The 19,280-nt window shown below is 36.7% G+C and overlaps 1 protein-coding gene across 1 annotated transcript; it reads left to right on the top strand.

The window, feature by feature from the left end:
• Positions 1-270: 270 nt before the first annotated feature.
• LOC131395094 (olfactory receptor 10AG1-like) lies at positions 271-1,215 on the top strand. The gene has a single exon (XM_058526894.1). The coding sequence runs from the start codon at positions 271-273 to the stop codon at positions 1,213-1,215; it is 945 nt and encodes a 314-aa protein (XP_058382877.1).
• Positions 1,216-19,280: the final 18,065 nt, after the last annotated feature.

Genomic DNA, 19,280 nt, shown 5'->3' with positions numbered 1-19,280 from the left:
AAATTACAATTACATATCTTATCTTCAGACACAAAGAAATATGACAATCTGTAACAGAAAAGACAAGACTAAGGGGATTATTTTCTTACAGATACATTTAATAATAAGGAAAAATACACTTCACCACACTTTCAGAGCACCTGGCAGTTATACGTTTTGTCTTAATAAGGAATTGGAAAAATTGGAAGGCATACCATCCTGTTTATACATAAGAAAACAAAAGTCAGGGAAATGAAGTAACTTGTACTCCTGATTGAATCATCCCCACAGATGCAATATCAAGAGACGAAAGCAGAAGACAATGTTTCCACAGTGATTCGATTTGTACTCCTGGGATTTTCTGACCTTCCAAACCTCCCGGGGTTACTATTTGGAGTGTTTTCCATCATTTACATTATTATCATACTTGGAAATAGCCTCATAATAATAATAATCAGGCTTGACACTACACTACAGAAACCCATGTATTTTTTCCTGGCAAATTTCTCCTCATTGGAAATCTGTTATGTGTCGGTCACGCTCCCTAGGATTTTAGTAAGCCTTTGGACTCAGGATGGAAGCATTTCTATGCTGGACTGTGCCACCCAAATGTGCTTCTTCCTTATGCTGGGAGCTACCGAATGTTTCCTCTTAGCTGTGATGGCCTATGACCGCTATGTGGCCATTTGTGACCCTCTGCGATATCCTCTAGTCATGAACAATGAGAGGTGTATCCAACTGGCTGTTGGCTGCTGGATCAGTGGAATCCCAGTCCAGATAGGGCAAACATGTCAGATTTTCTCTCTGCATTTCTGTAATTCGAACCAAATTAACCACTTCTTCTGTGACATACCCCCCATCCTCAAGCTGGCCTGTGGAGACACTTCTGCACATGAGATGTCGGTCTATGTAGCAGCCACGTTGTTTGTTGCAATACCATTCATGTTGATACTTGCCTCTTACTGTAAAATCATTTCCACCATTCTGAGGTTGCCAACAGCCAGAGGACGGGCCAAAGCCTTCTCCACATGTTCTTCCCATCTGCTGGTTGTGGTTTTATTCTTTGGATCTGTTACCATTACCTACTTAAGACCAAAATCTGATCATTCTTCAAGAACTGACAAACTGCTCTCTCTTTTCTACACCATAGTGACTCCAATCTTTAATCCCATGATATACAGCCTAAGGAACAAGGATGTTATTGCAGCACTGAGAAAATTATTACTTAAAAAATAGTGTCATGAGTTTAATTGTAAATATTTTAACTACTTGCCACACAGTTATCAGAGAAACATTTCAAATCTCTACATTCTCCCTTTAAGAAGTTAACTACTTTCAGCTTATGATGTACTTTCAGATAGTTTTAAGCACTAATCTACAGTTTACTGTGCTTGGTTATATACTAGGCAAATTAATCTATCTTCAGTCTCCATGCCTAAAGAATAATCTGACCTAGTGAACAAAATAGTAATGTGTATCACATATTTCACATAAACACTGAAATCAGAATTCAATATATTAATATTTTTGCCTTAAATATACTTGAAAATATACAAGATTATTTACCTAACTAATTTCCTAAATCTTCACATTTGTTTTTGTTAGCATTCTTTGATTCTATAGCACAGAGACTGGCAATGGCAGTTGAATAAGGAATGTTTGTTGAGTGCGTGATTGAGTGAGTGAATAGATAAACAGGTATTGCTACACCCCACCTCAGACTCCTGGAAAAGTCTAGAGATTTTAGAGCATCAACAAAGGGAGCATATTTATGCAACCTACTATGCACCTGTGTGGAATTATTCCAATCATAATACCAAAAGAAAATTTGTGTGCACTTAGTTCGCTTCCTAATAACTTCTTGTCACAACACACAGTATAAGAGAGAATGCCTACCTGTCTCAGCCAGTTTACTTTGCACATATTCTATGTTCTACTCAGCAGTTATGGCCCAAAAATAGTTCACTTTGAATGTTTTCCTCTCCTTCAAGACTGCATTCCAAATAGCTACTCCTATGCCAATTTTTAAATGAAATATCTATGAGTTTAAAAGTAAAGTGTTAAAAGTTATTTTCAGGATTACCCAAAATCCATGCAATTGCAAATACATTGGTGTGTCTAATCTTCCATGTCTTTAACCCTTTCTAAAGTGTTTGAAATTATTAAACCTTTGAACTGGTATTATCAAGGAAAGTGAGTATCTATCAACAGAGCCATTGATGCCTATCCTCCCAATTCCAGATTCTAAAGTCAGCAACTCACATTAAGAGGTTATTTAATGCATCCATCTCTGAGAACTTCTGTTTGCAGTTCTTTTGAAAATTAGCCATTCTGTAGTTTTAGTTACAACTGAATACACACGTATAAGACAATGCTAGCTCCTGTTCTATAAACAGTTATATTTTACTTCATCAACTCATTTACATCCTCTACCATATAACATGATGTACCACATTTATTTATTAATGTATTTTATTCATGGAAGTATATATGCATATATCCCTTCTCATTTAATGTTTTACATGTTATAAGAATGTTATCCATGGTCCATGATGAAGACCATAATGAAGATGATAATAGTGATGATAAAGATGATGATTATGATGGAGATAGTAGTGATGGTAGTTTTTGTTTCTGAAATTTAGTAAAGCAGGAATCACAATGTCATGGGTACAGTGTTGTCCCGGGAGTTCAGATAACTGATTTTTAAGCTTCTGTTTACTAAAATCTTGAGCAAGTCATTTAGCTACTATTTACATTACATTCTGTTAAAAAACAAAAGAATCAGTTGAGTAAATTTTAAAGATATTATTTGCTTTATTCAATAATTCATGAATCAGGCAACATCCAATCTAGCAGATAGAAAGAAGCTCTGAAGAGCTACACAAGGCAATAGATTTCATAAGCAGAAGGGAGCAGGAACAAGGAAGTTATACTAGGCAAAAATTGGATTGTTTTCTACAAAGTGACTTTTCCTATAAGGGCAGGTGTTTATCAGGCAGATTACCTGACTACCACTGGTCAGGCAATCCTGATTGACTGTTTTAAGATCTCATTTCTGGTAGAGTTGAAACCGGAACTAAGTTAAGTTTCAGTTTGGTGATATGGGACTTAGCATAAGCAACTCTATTTTGGGTCAATTGTCTTGTCTTGAACAATTTACAATTAGTAAAATGAGGAAAATGCACTCTTTTCTACAAACTCCTGGGATTATTATAAGGCTTAATATCCACTTGGCATGGAGAAGTATTTGGAAAAGTTTAAAGCACCAAAATTGAAGTGTTGGTTTTATTTTGGTATAATTCTTGGTGAAATCACTAGCTTTGTATTATTTTATATTCCAATTCATAGACAATTCATAGTGCTATTTTTGAGGAAAACAGACATTCCACTATATCAATTACCTAGAAGAGAAAACTTGCTTCTTTACACATTAGAATTATTTTCCTTTCACTAATGTGCTATGTTTAGCTTTTCAAAAATGTGCTAGTCAAATCTTTGTTCGTCTAAACAGGGACTATGGAAAAGAGCTAAATCTTTGTTAATATTCAAGAAATATATTATCATTTATATCATCATGGACTCAGTGCCAATTAACAAGTTAGGATTATGACTTCCTTAATACTTTTACAAAATTCCTTGATACCTTTGTATTTTCTCTGATATTTCTTTACTCCTTGTCTTCCCAATCTGTTAATTCACAATGAGGCAGCCTCTAGGAATTATTCCCTAGATATATTTAATTATTTATTTGCTATCCATTACCAGCTAATATAACTGAGGTTGAGTGGAAAGAAACTTGTGACATAGTTTATAAAAACAGTCACCTGTTTTTATATAATTCTTTGACTAGCCACATTGCCAGATAGGGCTACATACATTTCTTGAAGTGAAGACCAAAAAATTATTCTCATGTATCTTGCTTTGTTCTGATTTTTATTTTACTCCATTTTTCTGGATAGTAGCATTAACTGACTTTTGCACCCCAAATATATGAGGGATCCAATATATGACTTGGTGAGTCATTCACTGAAGATTTAAATTCTCTGTTATGTTAAAATAGTGGCATCAATATATTCATCATCAAAAATATACATTTGATGAGAAAGGACACATACACATTCCTGTCTAGATTCATTTCAGATGAGTGTTGTTATATGTAGAAGATTGCCTCTCCACAAGGACTGTTTACGCATTGTTTCTTTAACAATAGTAACACCTTTGGCATAACGTCTCTCTAAAGAAAATACTTGTTGAAAGCTAAGCATAGTTATCCATAATATGGAAAGAATGTGGTAGTTATTATACATCACAGAAACTTGTTTCATCAAAGAATTTAATGACGTGAGAAATACGTGTCCTTAGAGGACATATAAAAGATTTTAACATAGTGACTTTAAACCCCAAAATAATTTGTGGCCTGTTTTCTCTGAACTACACCTAACATCTTCTGTGTTGCCTCCTTCAATACTTCACTCTCTGCCAAGGGTGTAGTAAATTGTAGTAATAAGAATTTAAGTTGTGGTAAATCTATTCACATTTCTTTTTAAATTCCTTAGTCTTTGGTTCCTGGGAAGAAAGTCACATTAAATGGAGTTGCCAAGGAAGATTGACTCTTAAGTGAGGATAAAAAGTATGATTTAGACTAAAAAGTGGGAATAGCTACTGTTTTAGATGCACGAATATACATACACATATATCTAGCGAGAGAGAGACAGAGAGCGAGTTATATAGAGTTATACAGTTACACATAATTACATAATTTGCATTATGTTATATATACAGTATAGTATAATATATATCAAATTACATACATACTACAGTTCATCATACATAAGACAATGCTACAACATGTCATAATATATAATTCAGTGCTTATTTTGACATTATGATGAATTTGCATTTAGTGACAAGACCCGATCCATGATCACACCACTTCAATGCTAAGTCCACTTGAAATCATTTTCCTGTTCACTACCAATAGCCTGTTTTGCTGGTGTAAAGAAGTAGTTGAGTATTTGTCAATGTGTCTTGCTTGTCATAAATGACTGCTTACTTCTTACCCACTAAGATTGGTGGGGCCCCTTTGATAATGTTTCACTACAGGTTTATTAGATCTTTAACTCACATGTCTGTCCTAGGTACATGTTCATTATGTCATTAGAGACCAATGGATTCGACAAGAGAACATGAACCTCTTCAAACCTCTAAGCTCATGGGAAAAAAAAAAAAAATCAACTCTATGGAACTATACGTTTCCTACCCGAAAGGCAAATACTATCAATGAACCCTGCCTGTTCCACCCCCTGCCTCCAAGACCTGTATGGGAATGTATAACATATAATTTTGTGACTGATCCAAACATTTTTACCTTGCTTTTCCATCTTTGACTTTTGAAAAATCTTTGTTCAATAATTTTTCAATGAGTATACAACCATAGTGACAACAATGAGGATAACAAACAGTAATGACACACAAAATGATCATTTTGGAAATAAACCCAGGCAAGAATCTTTTCATATTTAAAAGGCAAATATCTCTGCTGTAGATGTACAATTTCTTTTTTGTGCAAATCCAAAGGACCGAGTGTCATCTGAAACCTGGCGAGAGAAACCACATGACAACAGTATCATGAGGTTGACTAACTCTCAGTAGAGAGAGGTGACTCTCTGATGTTACAGTTCAATTGGATTTTTCTTTATTGACCGAAAGGGGGTTACTCGCTAAGTCATTTTGTCTCATGAGTTGCAATCTTCACAGTCTTCACCAGATGGCCAAAGAGAATTTTTTTAGAGTTAGATATGAGGAGGATAGTTTCTTAGTGTACAACAAGTTATGCAAGATGAAGTTAGCAATAAAGAGCAGCACGTAGAGTTATGCCATGAGGATGGCAAATGAGGAGTTAGAGGAATGATGCCAGTCTAAATACATTAGATACATCCATCTAAGCACACGTCTAAACTAGAGACCTGGCAGCTGGACAAGAGTCAATGTCTTGAGTGCCTGGGGGAGTCAGAGGAAATCTATTCTTGGTGCTCTCCTCCTGAGATTTGAACTTTAAACTTAATATATAAAACCTACCAATTAACACGAACACAGTGGAGTTTGACTTCTGAACAACTTAACCAGCTTTATCCTGGAACACAATGTTATAATGCATCAGTGAATTATTTATGGCAGTTAGAGATTCAATCAAATGAAGACCACATAAGCTAATCATCTTATTTCATTGGGAGATTGTGATAGACAGAATAATTGTCCCCCAGCGATGACCAAGTCCTAATCTCTGGAATCTGTGAATATGCTGCATTACATGACAAAATGGACTTTGCAGATATGATTAAAGTTACAAATCTTGATATGGGGTGTAGTAGGCCCAATCTAATCACATGAGCCGTAAAAAAAGGAAGAGAAAGAAAGAAGGGTAGTCGAAAGATATGATATGACAGAAAAAGCAGAGAAAGGAGGACTCAATTTGTCATTCCTGGCTTTAAAGATGGATAGGGCCATGAGCCAAGGAATGTGGTGATCTCCTGGTGACCTGACAGTCAGCCAGGAAACAGAGTCTTCAGTCCTACAACCATAAGGAACTGAATTCTATATCAATTGAGCAATAATCTAATTGAGCAATAATGAAATCCCCACTAGAGCATACAGAAAGAAATGCAGCCCCATTGACACTTTGATTTTTGATCAGTGAGACCCATTTTGGACCTATGATCTACAAAGCTGTAAGATAATAAATTTGTATTGTTTTAAGCCACTCAATTTGTGATAATTTAGTACAACAGCAATAGAAAACTAGTACATAGATTCACATAAAATGATTTAGGAGATGTTGTAGACTGGCTCAGGATATAGCAATCTAAATCTTCTAACCCAAACCAATTTAACTGGAGTTTGGGGATTTGACATATTCAGCTTCCCAGCCTCCTTTCCAGCTAAGTATGAGGAGATGACCCAGGTCTTGCTCATGAGATGACTGGAGACGTCAGCGAGTGCTGTGTCTTCTGCTTCCACTTCCTTTCATACCTGGAAGGTTGCAGAAGACACATCTGAGAATGGGAAAACAGGAAGATGTAAGAAACTTGGCCCTTTGATGTCGTTATTTTAAAAGCACTGGACTAGTTACACGATCTCTCCAGAAACTTTGCTGTGTAAGGTAAATAAATATATTTTATTGTACAGGCCTGAACATGATTCTAAAGGAGAAAATATCTACAATATTCATGTTTCACCATGTTTGGTGGGATAGTATCTCATTAGTGTCTTTTCAGCTGGTGCAGAAATCCTTTTGTGGTAGGAAATGTTTCTCAGGAATGCAGGTTTGGGTACTTTTAATGAGTGTATATGACTGAACACTACAGGTGTTCACAGGGTGCTTTTCTTTTTTGACTCATATATTTAACACACCTTCCCCTGATGTATGAACTTTTTTGGGTCTAAATAGCTCCGGGTATAGGCACATTTCAACAATACTTTTCAAGAATTTAATATACTCTAAGTAGCAATGGTGGGTGGGGGTTATGTTAGCCAGAAAGGTATTAAAATGACCTATTGATATTTCAAAGAAAAGAATGGCATGTTTCTGTAGATGAGGCTTTCATAATTAAGCTACAGCCAGACAATTGATGATTTGAAAAAAGTTTCTGTGCAAATCTCTTAAATTTTAAAAGATATTCCACTTTGTCATCAAATTTGTTGCTGCTCATATATGATTTTGACATTACAAGCATTGTTAAATCTGCAGACTTTACAGATTTTCTTTATTACTTAGCTTACAATGAATATGACCCCTTTACTATTATTAGAGATACCTCAAATAAGGAAAAACTATTTTAAGAGCCTATGATGAATAGTACCTGTATCAGTACTTATTTGTGGTTATGTTTCAATCTGTCTTTCCTTTGAACATTCATGCAATCATGATAATAAGTTCCTGTAACTGTAATTTCATCATTAAGATAAAGTATGCTAAATACTTACAAATGGCCTCATAAGGAAGAATGAGTTATCCTTTTGTCTTGAGAGACTTCAGTTTGTTGTATTTGAAATATAGACGTTTTAACAATGTTGTGCAAATATCTTAGTAATATTTGTGATATAACAAACTACGTGTATTTTGTTCTATCATTCGCCACTGTCTCTCTGTATTGACCCAGTGCATGAGAATGCCCATGACAAACAAAAGTGACCTCTGGGGAACAACAAAGACCTCCTGCCAATATCTAACCAAGACTATTTCTAAATATGCAGGCCGACTCTAGAAGATAGTTTCTTAAATGGAGGTGCCAAGGGAGATTGGTTGTTAAAGGAGGATAAAATGTACTTTTTAGACTGGATCGAGGGAATGGCCATATATAACATCATAATAATTGTATTTCTACTCAGCAATATAAATGAAAGGACTATGTTGATACACGCAATGACTTGGGGAATGCCAAATGCTTTCTGCCAAGTCAAAAGCCAGACGTGAAAGGCTTTACTATAGTTGATTCCATTTACATAACATTCGGGAAAACCAAAACAATAGGATAGGTTCCCTGGTGATAAAGTTGGTGGAAGTTGTTAATCATAAAGAGACAACAAGTGAGGATTTTGGAGAGTGATGGAACTGCTCTGTCTCTTGATTGTATTTGTAGTTACACAAGCACGGATTTGTCAAATCTCATAGAACGTACACCAAAACAGTATATTTTACTTTGTATGTAAATTTAAAAGTTACTGTATGTAAATTACAAATAAATTGTAAAATACTTTTGAGTAAGAAAGGCATTATGATGTTATATACTTAATTTAAAATTTTACTTAAGCCGATTTATGCTCTTACAAATTGGCCCAACTTTAAGAAAGCCTCCTAAAAAGAGCTTCTAGTGTCTGTCCAAATTACAATACACCTGGATTTCCTGTTAGTGTCTCCCAGAGGCTCCTTTCTTCTAGATACTTTAGCAACCTCCTCATGGTCCTATAGTCTCTGGACCACCCAAGATGGCCAAAAGTTGCCAAAGACTTCTGGTACAAGAAACTGCCCTCCTCAGCTCCATGCTACACACCATTAGAGTGGCAGATGTAAGGTGCATGCTGGGCTCTCCTGAAAATAGAGGCTGTCACAGGCCTCTGTCCTTAGCTGCCCATTATGCCTTTGGACATGGAAGCAGCACCCCCACAAGCTTAGTGCAGCTACTGAGGCCTCCCTGCTACAGGATAGAGCCAAACCTGAGGTGTCTGGTGTATCCCACTTGCAGAAGTGTGTGGCCTCTCCTGTCCTCAGTCCCTTGCCAGAGACCATGGTGCTCGGTGAGTTACTTTTCTCCTGGACTCTTTGGATAACTGAGGAGCTCTTGGAATCAGTTGAATGAACAGGAAAGGGAGTTTATACTAAGGACAGCATCCCTACCATTGCACAAGGTGGAGCTCTCCAGAGCAGTTGCTTCTTGTCCCCTAATCAGGACATCCCTAATCACAGATGAGAAGCAAGGATCAGCACAATTGCTCAGACTTCAAGCAGCCACCTTAGTACTGGATTCTCTGGCCAATAACCAGCCCCACCTTCACCTTTTTATAGACTTTTGGGTTGTCTGGTTTGCACAATGGCAGTGACGATAATCCCTTATTCAAGTTTTCCCTTTTGAGGTAAAAAACTTGTTGCTTCACAGATACTCAAAATATAGATCAAAATCACCCACGTCTCCATGTGTGCTAAAACTACAATACAAGACCTCGCAAAGATAATTCCTCACAAGTCCCATTCAGAATTTCAGATATTATTGATAGTGATGAAGTCACTCATTTCACTTCTACAATACATAACACTGGGCCATTAAAAAGGATAGTCAATGAAACTTCCATCTCCCTTGCCAGTCTCAGGATGCAGGCCTCATGGAGTTCAAATTCAATTAAGTGAAACATGGCTTATTTCAGTGTCAGTCAAACATCAGGGATGAATGGTAGTATAGAGTCTGACTCCATTTTTGATATTTGACTGATGACAGCTCCACTTCACTCTCTTCCACATCTGTCCCATGTCTAGGCAAGCTGATAAAAAGAAAACGGAAAACAAAAACAAAAAAAAAGTGTACTCTCTTTTTGGCAGTGGTGGAAAGTTCAAACCTTGAAAGGCCTAGCCCACCTGCACAGTGTAGTGAACTGAATAATGGCCACCAAAGATACCAAGTCATAATTCCTAGAACATACGAATACTATCTTACAAGGAAAAGGTATTTTGCATATGTTAATAATCTTTTGATAAGTTCAGATATTATTAAAATCTTGAGATGGGCAGATTATCATGGATTTGCTGGGTGGGTACAAAATGCAGTCATAAATATCTTCATAAGAGAGAAGGAGGGAGATTTAACACAACACAGAAGAGAAGAATGGATGTGATCATGGAGGCAGAGATGGAAGTGATGAAGACACAAGCCAAGGAATGCCAGTAGTCACCAGAAGCTGGAGGAAGCAATGAACAAGTTTCCCCCTAGATCCTCTGGAAGCAACACAGCGCTGTCAACACTTTGACTTTAGCCCAGTAAAACTGGTTTCCGGCTTCCAGGCTCAAGAGCTATTAGAGAATAAACGTATGTGTTGTGTTAAGCTTTTAAATTTGTGATAATTTGTTACAGGAACCATGGAAAACTAATGCATGTGGAAACCCTCCTTCCAGCTCTCCCACCTAACTAGTATGAAAACCCCAAGCCAGTCTCTTTTCTTTGCTCTCTGAAACCATTTTTGGTCTTCCTTGGGAGTCACTCTGCTCTCCCCAGAATGTAATCAACCTTTTCATGCCTTCTTGGTGTGTGTGATATCAACAGTCTCAACATCTGAAACAAAAATTTGTGTAATGGGATGTCCATCCTCACTCTATGGACATATTCCCCCAGCAGGATGACTCAGAGGACAATGGAACAAAAACCCCACAGAGTGGAGCTGAGAGCCACAGAAAGTTACTCTCAGCTCTTGAGAACTGGAAATTTGCCTGGTTGTATCTCACAATTGTTACAGACCAGGGACTTCTTTGCTTCTTCCATTTTGACATGTCTTACTAAGACATCCTCTTTCTCTTGCTGGTTTTGATGAAGCAGGCAGGAATATTGGAAGCTAATGTGGCAAAGGACAGAAGACAGCCTCTAGGAGCTGAGGGCCACAGCCTCCAGCCAGCAGCCAGCAAGGAAATGAAGCCCTTATTCTTATAACAGCAAAGAAATTAATTTTGCCAACTGATTGAGTAATCATGAAAATGGATCCTTTCCCAGTCAAGCATCCAGATGATACCTCAGCTCCAACCAAGGCTTTTATTGCAGACTTGTGGAGAACCCAGCTAAGCTATGCTCACACTCCTGCTCCACAGAGACTGTGAGATGATAAAGAGGTGTTGTTTTAATCTCTTAAGTTTTTGGTAATTTGTTATGCAGCAATATATAACTAATATAGATATCCTTTATCAGCTTGAGAATGTTCCCTCTTGTCCGAATTCACTAAAATATTTTATATTGAATGTGTATTGAATTTGTCACATCATTTTTTCTGCATCTATTGAGATAATCTTATGGCTTTTATCACTTAATCTGTTAATATGGTTAAATAAATTAATTGATTTTCAAATGTTCATCAACATTGAATTTCTGAAATAAATTCTTCTTAAACATGTTATATTATCTGTTTTATATAGCATTGGATTTTATTTACTAATACTTTGTGAAGGAATTTTTATGTCTATTTCTAAAAGTCATATTAGCCTGTAATGTTCTTATTTTTTAAAAGTTCTTAGGTTTTGATTTTAGGGTTATTTTGGTTTCGTACAAAAAGTATGAAACTATGCTGTTTATCTATTTCCTAAACATTTTACAAAATTTGAAATTATGTCTTGTTAAAATACTTAGAATTCACCAAAGAAGCCCTTTGGGCTAGTGACATTTTTTGTAAGAAAGTTTTTAATTTTTTATGAATACAGATTAATAGTTTGACTTTTTAAATTTCATCTTTTCAAAGTTGTCATTCTAATGTCTTTGGAAATCCACTATTTCTGATCAGAAATAAACTGTCATTTTTATGTTTGTTTCATTTGATTGTTGTTTGGGCTGTTTTGTCTGTTTTATAGTTGTTTTTGTGTCATTTTCTTTTATTGAACTATTATATGCCTAGATGTGATTCACGTTGCATTCATTATGCTTTATATTCACTGAGAATTCTACATGTGAGTTTGTTGAAATTTTTCTGTTTTTTTTTGTAGTATTGATTGTTTTTTTCTTTCTTAGGTATCATATTTTCCTGTCTCAACACATGTCTCAAGATTTTTTTTTTTCATTTTACCCTGGAAATTTTGCATAAAAGAACAACAGAGACTCAGGTTGATAATATTTGCCCTCAGAATCATTAACTTTCCTCTGATGAGCTACTAGGATGTGGGGCTGAGTTAATCAAATCTGTGGTTGAGATTGGTCTAGGTTTTGTTGCAGCTTTAATTAAATTCATTTCCCCATTAACTCTAAATATTTCTATTATTTATACATAGTAAAGGGATCAAGATTTGTCCTTTTCCATTGATTGGTCTGGTAAAAATGGAATTTGTCTGTTCTTTGATGCATTTGTGTAGATTTAAAATAGAATCATTCAACATCTTCTTCGTTTCTAGTAACAGAGTTGTTCTGAATATCTCAGCCTATTCCCAAAAGAAGAATTTCATCTTTTACAAGATATTTGCTAGTTCATGTAAACTACATTTTCCCCTGGCTTTGCAAGTTTCTCCAGAACTGCTTTATGGATAAATTACCATTAGCCTTTGCTAATTTGGTACTTGTTCTAGAACATGAGTTCAACTTTAATTCAATTGTATTTTAACTGATATGCCACCCAATTTCATAGCAGGTCTTTGTATCCTAAGCACTAAGAAATTGTGGTAAATTCCACTTTGCTAAAATTAATCCAGTCTACTGGAGTATTGCTACCAGGGGTGGGGTAGTATAGAGTTGGAGCTCTTTGCTGCTGATTTACTGGAACCTGAGGGTCAGGGTATCATGTGCAGAGAGGAATGATACCAGCTTACTAAAGTAACAGAAGAGTTTCTTAAAAGAAAATAAACAGATCTGGGAAACATATATATAGGGCAAGAAACTGGATACTGTCCACCGAATGAGAGATACTGATTGCACCAAAGATCTTAGGAATACTGAAAGATTAGGGAATTCTCCAGGATTTAGAGACTGACTTATTATTTAGGTGGTTACATAATTGTATCTGGTACCATCTAGTGTGTGGAAGACGTAAGAACTCTGCAGGTTCCCTGGTAAAAAGAAAACACTCTGAATCCATTCATTGTCATGCAACCCCAATGTGAAGGAGTATTTGCTGGAAAGTCTGATTTAAGGCTGGTTCAAGGTGGACATTCTACGTGTTTGGGTAACAGCAGCACATATTTTCTGATGACTTTCTATACTACATTAGTTGCAAGTTCCAAGCAAAAGATATTCACATTAAACCCTCCTGACCCTTGTTACTTTCTGCTCAATTCCCTGTTGTCTAATATTCAATATGACATTAAATCTATTCAATAATTTGCTCATTCTTGATATTTTATTTTTCAATTCAATCTGATTATTTTCTATAGATTCCATTTCCTTGGTGAATTTCTTCACTTGTCATTTCCAAATTTTTTAAAATAATTTTTAAAGATATTATAGTTATTTTAAAGTCCTTGCTTACCAGCACCAAATTGCTTTTAGCATTTTTTTCACTTGTGTATTGGTCATAAGGTCTTGCCTGTTCTCATGTTTGCCATAATATATAAAGAAAGATGTTCTAGATGATTTCTCTCGCTAAAGGGGGCTCAATAATTTCTCTGATGAAGTTAAGGCCGATAAGCTCAATCCAATCAGAAACTGATCTGGGCTGGATCTTCCTTATGACTTCAGCAAGATGCAGTGTACCTCCAGTGCACCCCTATTTCTCGGCCATGGCAACTCAGGGCTCCCACTTAAGGGCTTGAGCTTCCTTTGTCTCTTCAGCAAGAAGAGAATGCAAGAATTTCTCCTCTTGTATTGCATCAGTTTCTGGCTTATATCTTATATCGCTCACCTCAAGCAACTATAGAATTTGGCAAATGTTGTGAAAAGAAGATCACTGTGTGTTTGAGGTCATGCAAGTCTCCATTTTGTCACTCTAATCCTGTGCAATTACCAAAAGTTCTGCAAGTTTTCCTGAGCCCAGCTGAATCCCTCTTCCTGTATTGTTAGATGCTACGTGTGCCCAGATTCTCAGAGAATTGTTGTTTATGACTGTCAGTATCATATGACAAATCCCTCCAGGGTTTTACACTTTTTCCTTCTCAGAACAAAATTCATAGCAGGTCTCTGTATCATAAGTGCTAAGAAATTGGGGGATATTCCACTTTGCTTTTCCTAGATTTTTAGTGCTTTTCATCTATTGCATGCTGAAGCTTTGAATTTAGAAAGTGCCTAAAATAAGAAACCTGCCATTTGTTTGAGATTCCTCACATCTCCAGTTTTGACATTCCAGCACTGTAATTGCCCAAATCTCTAGAAAAGCCCATATTCTCAGTCTCTTGCCCATACTCATAATTGGTAAAATCCTACAGTGACATCTACTTGTCTTAGCTCACCTCTAAATAGTTATAACTTTTTTGAATTATAGTCACTTTAGTCTGTATTGATGACTTTATATATATGATGCAAAAGGTGATTCCCTGAGTATCACCAACATAGCCAGTTGATACGACAAAGCTGAGATTATTGCTCACCTTAGTAAGGGAGAACACCATCTCACAGAGCTTTGGCAGTTTCTGAGGGGAGGAGGAAGCAGGGAAAGAATTTATTAAGAATGAGAAGTTTGGTTTAAGGTGGGTCTTTCGAAGAAAGCGTTTGATTAGGATTGGTTAGAGATCAAAAGACAACAGTTCAGCTTGGTGGAAACATGGCAAGAACTTTGTGGAAAGAGATTTGAAGAATTTGGGGAGTAAACTCTCTGTTGATATTGTCCACTGAAGCGTCCAATGATTGTTTATGAAATTTCTGTAAAGAGCAGTCAAAACACTTGCCTGAGCAAGAAACACCTGGAAGAATTGTCACACTAATGAAAACAGCAGAATAGCAAAGATCTGTTAACGTAGACGTTAAAGTGTGGTCTTAGTTCTTAGTGTTCAGGTGGAGTATGGCAGCAGTAGACAATTTTTGTTCTACATATTTGTAATTTATCTTTCTTTTTTCCTAGAAGTTCTCAATGGGAGCAAAAAACTACTGTGAATTATGGAATTATACTTCAAGTGGAAGGCTTATATTTTTTTAAAATTTTTTATGAAAATAACAGAGGCTATTGAATTTTGTATGTGCTATGATGGTGCTCAGGGCAAGCTGCCCCAGGAAGCACCACTCTGGTATGCGGATTATTTCGAGCTGAAGACAATAAGGACTCAGAGAGCTCAGGAAAAATATTTGAGTTTCCCCTCCCAAACTGCCTAAAAAATTTAAAACCAAAAAAAATCTGTTTTAGGAAGGGGTTATTATCATGACTGCTATAAAAGATAATTTAGGATAGAGGTTACAATAGAAAAGGCACCAACAAGCCCATCTTATCGGGAGTCCTGTCTCTCTGGCCACATTCTTTGGATGGCCCTGCGAGGAGTTGCCAGACAATCATTTACATTTATAAGGGAAATCTCCATTTGTAAAGGTATCTCCCTCTCTGTTTGGAGAAGAGAGGGGGGGTGAGCTCATTTCTAGTAACTTATCAATGTGGAAGATGAGGCCTTGGGGCTGTATAATAAACCTTACTCTTGTTTACTGTGCTTTAGTGGTAATCTCCTGTAATTGACTCCCCCACCCCCAAAATCCTCCTTTGTCATTGGCTGAAAATGATATTTAAGACGAGAATTTCTGCTATTGTGTTGAGAAACGCAGTGTCCCTGCTTTCTCCCATGTATACATGTTATTAAACTTGGTATTATTTTCTCCTGCTAACCTGTCTTGTTGATTATTTGGCCAGCCAGAAGAACCTTAAGGGAAAGGGCAGAGGGAGATTAGCCCTCTTCCCCCGACAGTTTTGGCGAGCCAGCCAGGAGAAGCACTGGCTGGTAAGTTGCCTTCTCTGGCTGGAAGACCTGCCTTCTCCCTGGACTACTGCAGATGATGAGATACGGGAACGCCTGACGAAAGCCGGCAAAAGGTAAGACTTCTTACCACGTCAGCCTCCCGGAATCTCTATCTGCGGAGTCCGGCGGAAGGAAGTGGTGAGAATTTTTTCTCTTTCTAAATTTAGATTGGCAGGAAAAAATATTTGGGAAACTAGTTTCTTGGGCTTTTAGTGACTCTTGGTTTAAATTTGGTAGAGTACTCTTGGTTTTTGATCTTGATCCCTTTTCCTCCCAGAGATAGTCTCTGTTTTTCTCTTTTGTCTGTGTCTTTTGTCATAAGAAGGAAATACCATAGGGTAGGACGCAGGCATAGGCCCTACAAGCCTGCTGTCCGGCCGGCCCCACAGACTGGTGAGTTTGCGGGTCTCACCAGACCGGCGTCTACAAACTTTGCTGTGGGTTATTATGCACATAAAGTAAAGGTCATTGCCAAGGGCATCTTGGAAGCCAAAAAGGCCGCAAATTTAAGTGGGCGCGGGTCGAGCAGTTAAGAGCCATTAGGGCGCTCGCCACTTTCAGAAGACTCCCGTGACAGGATAAGTTAGATCACGGAACGGGGTAGATGACATAGGTCCCCCGCCAACTGCAAGAAAATGTCCGTGCAACGACGAGGTACTCTGTAAAAGCACACAGTCCCCAACCCCGCGGCACCTCCCCCTCTAGGTATTATTCTGGCTCCAAGAGACCTAAGGCGTGACTAAAGCTGTCATTGTGCAAAGAAAAAAAACCGGATGAGGTTTTTCCTTCTGTCTTGTTCTGTGTCCTGAGAAAACTTGGCTTTGTGACCAGTGAGAATATTCTCCTTGGTCTCCACCATATGGAAGGTGCATTTACCGGGGTGCACCTTGGTGGCCAGTCGAGTAGACTGGAGTTCCGAACTGTCTCTTTGTCCGGCTGTGCCAAGTTCTCAGGGGAGTTTGTCATAAAGGGCCCAGTCCATAAGGGCTTTTGTTGTCTTTACCTTCGTTGCTTGTTAGTGCTGGAAAAATCCCATTCCAGTATCGCCCGCCCGGTGTCACAGATTAGCGGGTCTGTGACTGGAGGCGTCCCACACTATTGTGGGAGACCGGAGACACCCTTTTGTCCTTACCGCCTGTGCAACGAAGGTCTTTACTGTCTCTGAATATCTTTGGGAGTGAATTCTGTGGATCATGGGGGCTACATCATCTGCGCCCTCACCAGGGACGCCTCTTGCGTCCATGGTAAAGATTTATTCTAAGCGTGGAAAGTTACCTCCGGGTCTTTCCTTAAAAAGGCTTATTGGTTCGAGTCACTATTGGAATAAATATACAAATGAAGATCCTACTCGTCAATGGCCAGACGACGGATCCTTTGAATTGGAAAAACTTCTAAATTGGGGGAAAAAAAATGTTTTGAGAGCTCTCACATAATTGCTTAATTGGTACCTAAGAATTAAGGACAGAAAAAGGAAAGAAAAAATTTGACTAGTCTTAAGACCTTGACTCAGGTTACAATTAAATTGAGAACATGTAAAAGTGTAAGTGTTGATAAGACTATAAAGGTTAGAATGTTTGAGCTAATTTTATACAAAGAGGTTACATCAACTTTGCCTGAGTATGTTTTAAAATGTCTTACTGGAAATGCTTCTCTTGTCCAAAGTTAGAAGACCAAGACCTATTGATAAAAATCTTAATGATAATTATGTTTAAAGGTATAAGAGGTGACGAAATTTACATGAAATTTTGTAAGAAAAAAAAACTGATGTTATTTCTATTACAGAACTGGTTAACAAAAATAGTAATTTAAATGATGGCTAATTTTATCTCAAGTCTTATGAAGTCTTGTAGGCAATCTAAATAATTATTGGGAATAAGTAACTAAATAGTTGTGAAAAAGATGAATGTTGGATGAACTTTAAACAATAATTATATGTTATGGTGGTTACAGTTTCCAAACTCTTTTTGGTGACCTAAAACTTTAGAGTTTTGCTGAATTTTATGATAAAAATTCTCTGAGTATCATCATTTCCAAATAAGATAAAATATTAGACATTGATTGCTAAACTTACGTTTATCTACTTTTGGCTTTTCATCACAGGAAAACTAAAAGGTGTTTTGGGTCTATTGGTAAACATGTGTTTTATTAAAAGATTATACTATAAAGTAACATGTTTCCAGAAATGATGAAGTAAGTGTTCATAAATTTTCCAAGCCACAAGATACTAATGTAAAAAAAAGTTTACAATTGTTTACTTAGTTTTTACTTACAAATTAAAGTTTCTAAGGGGTAAAATTCCTAATTAGTATATGTGATTGAAGCTACTAAAAATTAAGAAAAATATGTCTGTGTACAAGGAAAGTAAGATGTATAAATGTACAAAGAATAGAAATATTTTGTTTGGTTAAGAAAGATAAATTTGTCCTCAAGTACGAGGAGGGAAAAAAAAGACATGGGACAAATTCTGAATGTAAAAGGAAAGTTATAAAAGGTTTGTGGAAGAAGAATTCTGGAAAAGGAGTTTTATGCATGATCAAGTTGGCTAAGATTAAAATGAATTTAATTAAGTAAATGAGTTTTAATAGCAGAAATAAGCTGGTGCAAAATTAAAATTTGGTCTTCTGTCTCTTAAAAAGATAATTTGCTTAAACTTGATAAAGAGGTTACAAAAGATTTTTCTTTACCTTTGAGTAAGTCTACCTAAAAGACAGAAAAAAAAAAAAACTGTTAAAATAATTTCCTACGTTCAAAAGACTGAGGTCTCTCTATTAAGGCTTTTGGACTGTTAATGCTCTGTTTGCTTTGATTGTTTATATTTTTGACAAGCTCCACCAAAATTCATATCTTAAATAAAGTCTTTTTTTTACTTTTTTCTTTGAAAATTTTCAAAGGGCCCTGGAACTTCTCAAAGAAATTTGCTCTCTTCCTATAAGGGGAAAGATACTAGACTTATTAGGCTTATTCAATATGTTCAATTACATGGAAAGCATTGTCAGACAAGAGATGATAAGCCTGCTTAGGTGCTATTATGTGGGCAAATGTTATTGACATAGGTGTTTTAAAATTATATAACATTACTGAAATTCTGATCTGTCCTGGTTATCAGTCATAATTCTGGTTATTATTATTTTAAAGTGTTGTATGTCACAAGATTAACCAAATTTCCTTGTCAATTGCCATTTTGAGGTCTTGTTGTTTACAG

Source organism: Diceros bicornis, chromosome 31 (assembly GCF_020826845.1).
Source record: "Diceros bicornis minor isolate mBicDic1 chromosome 31, mDicBic1.mat.cur, whole genome shotgun sequence".
NCBI classification, from domain to species: domain Eukaryota; kingdom Metazoa; phylum Chordata; class Mammalia; order Perissodactyla; family Rhinocerotidae; genus Diceros; species Diceros bicornis.
This window is presented reverse-complemented; position numbering and strand designations above follow the sequence as displayed.

Bases quoted from the DNA above. Each gene is read 5' to 3' on its own strand.
- LOC131395094 (XM_058526894.1), top strand. From the start codon at position 271: ATGCAATATCAAGAGACGAAAGCAGAAGACAATGTTTCCACAGTGATT.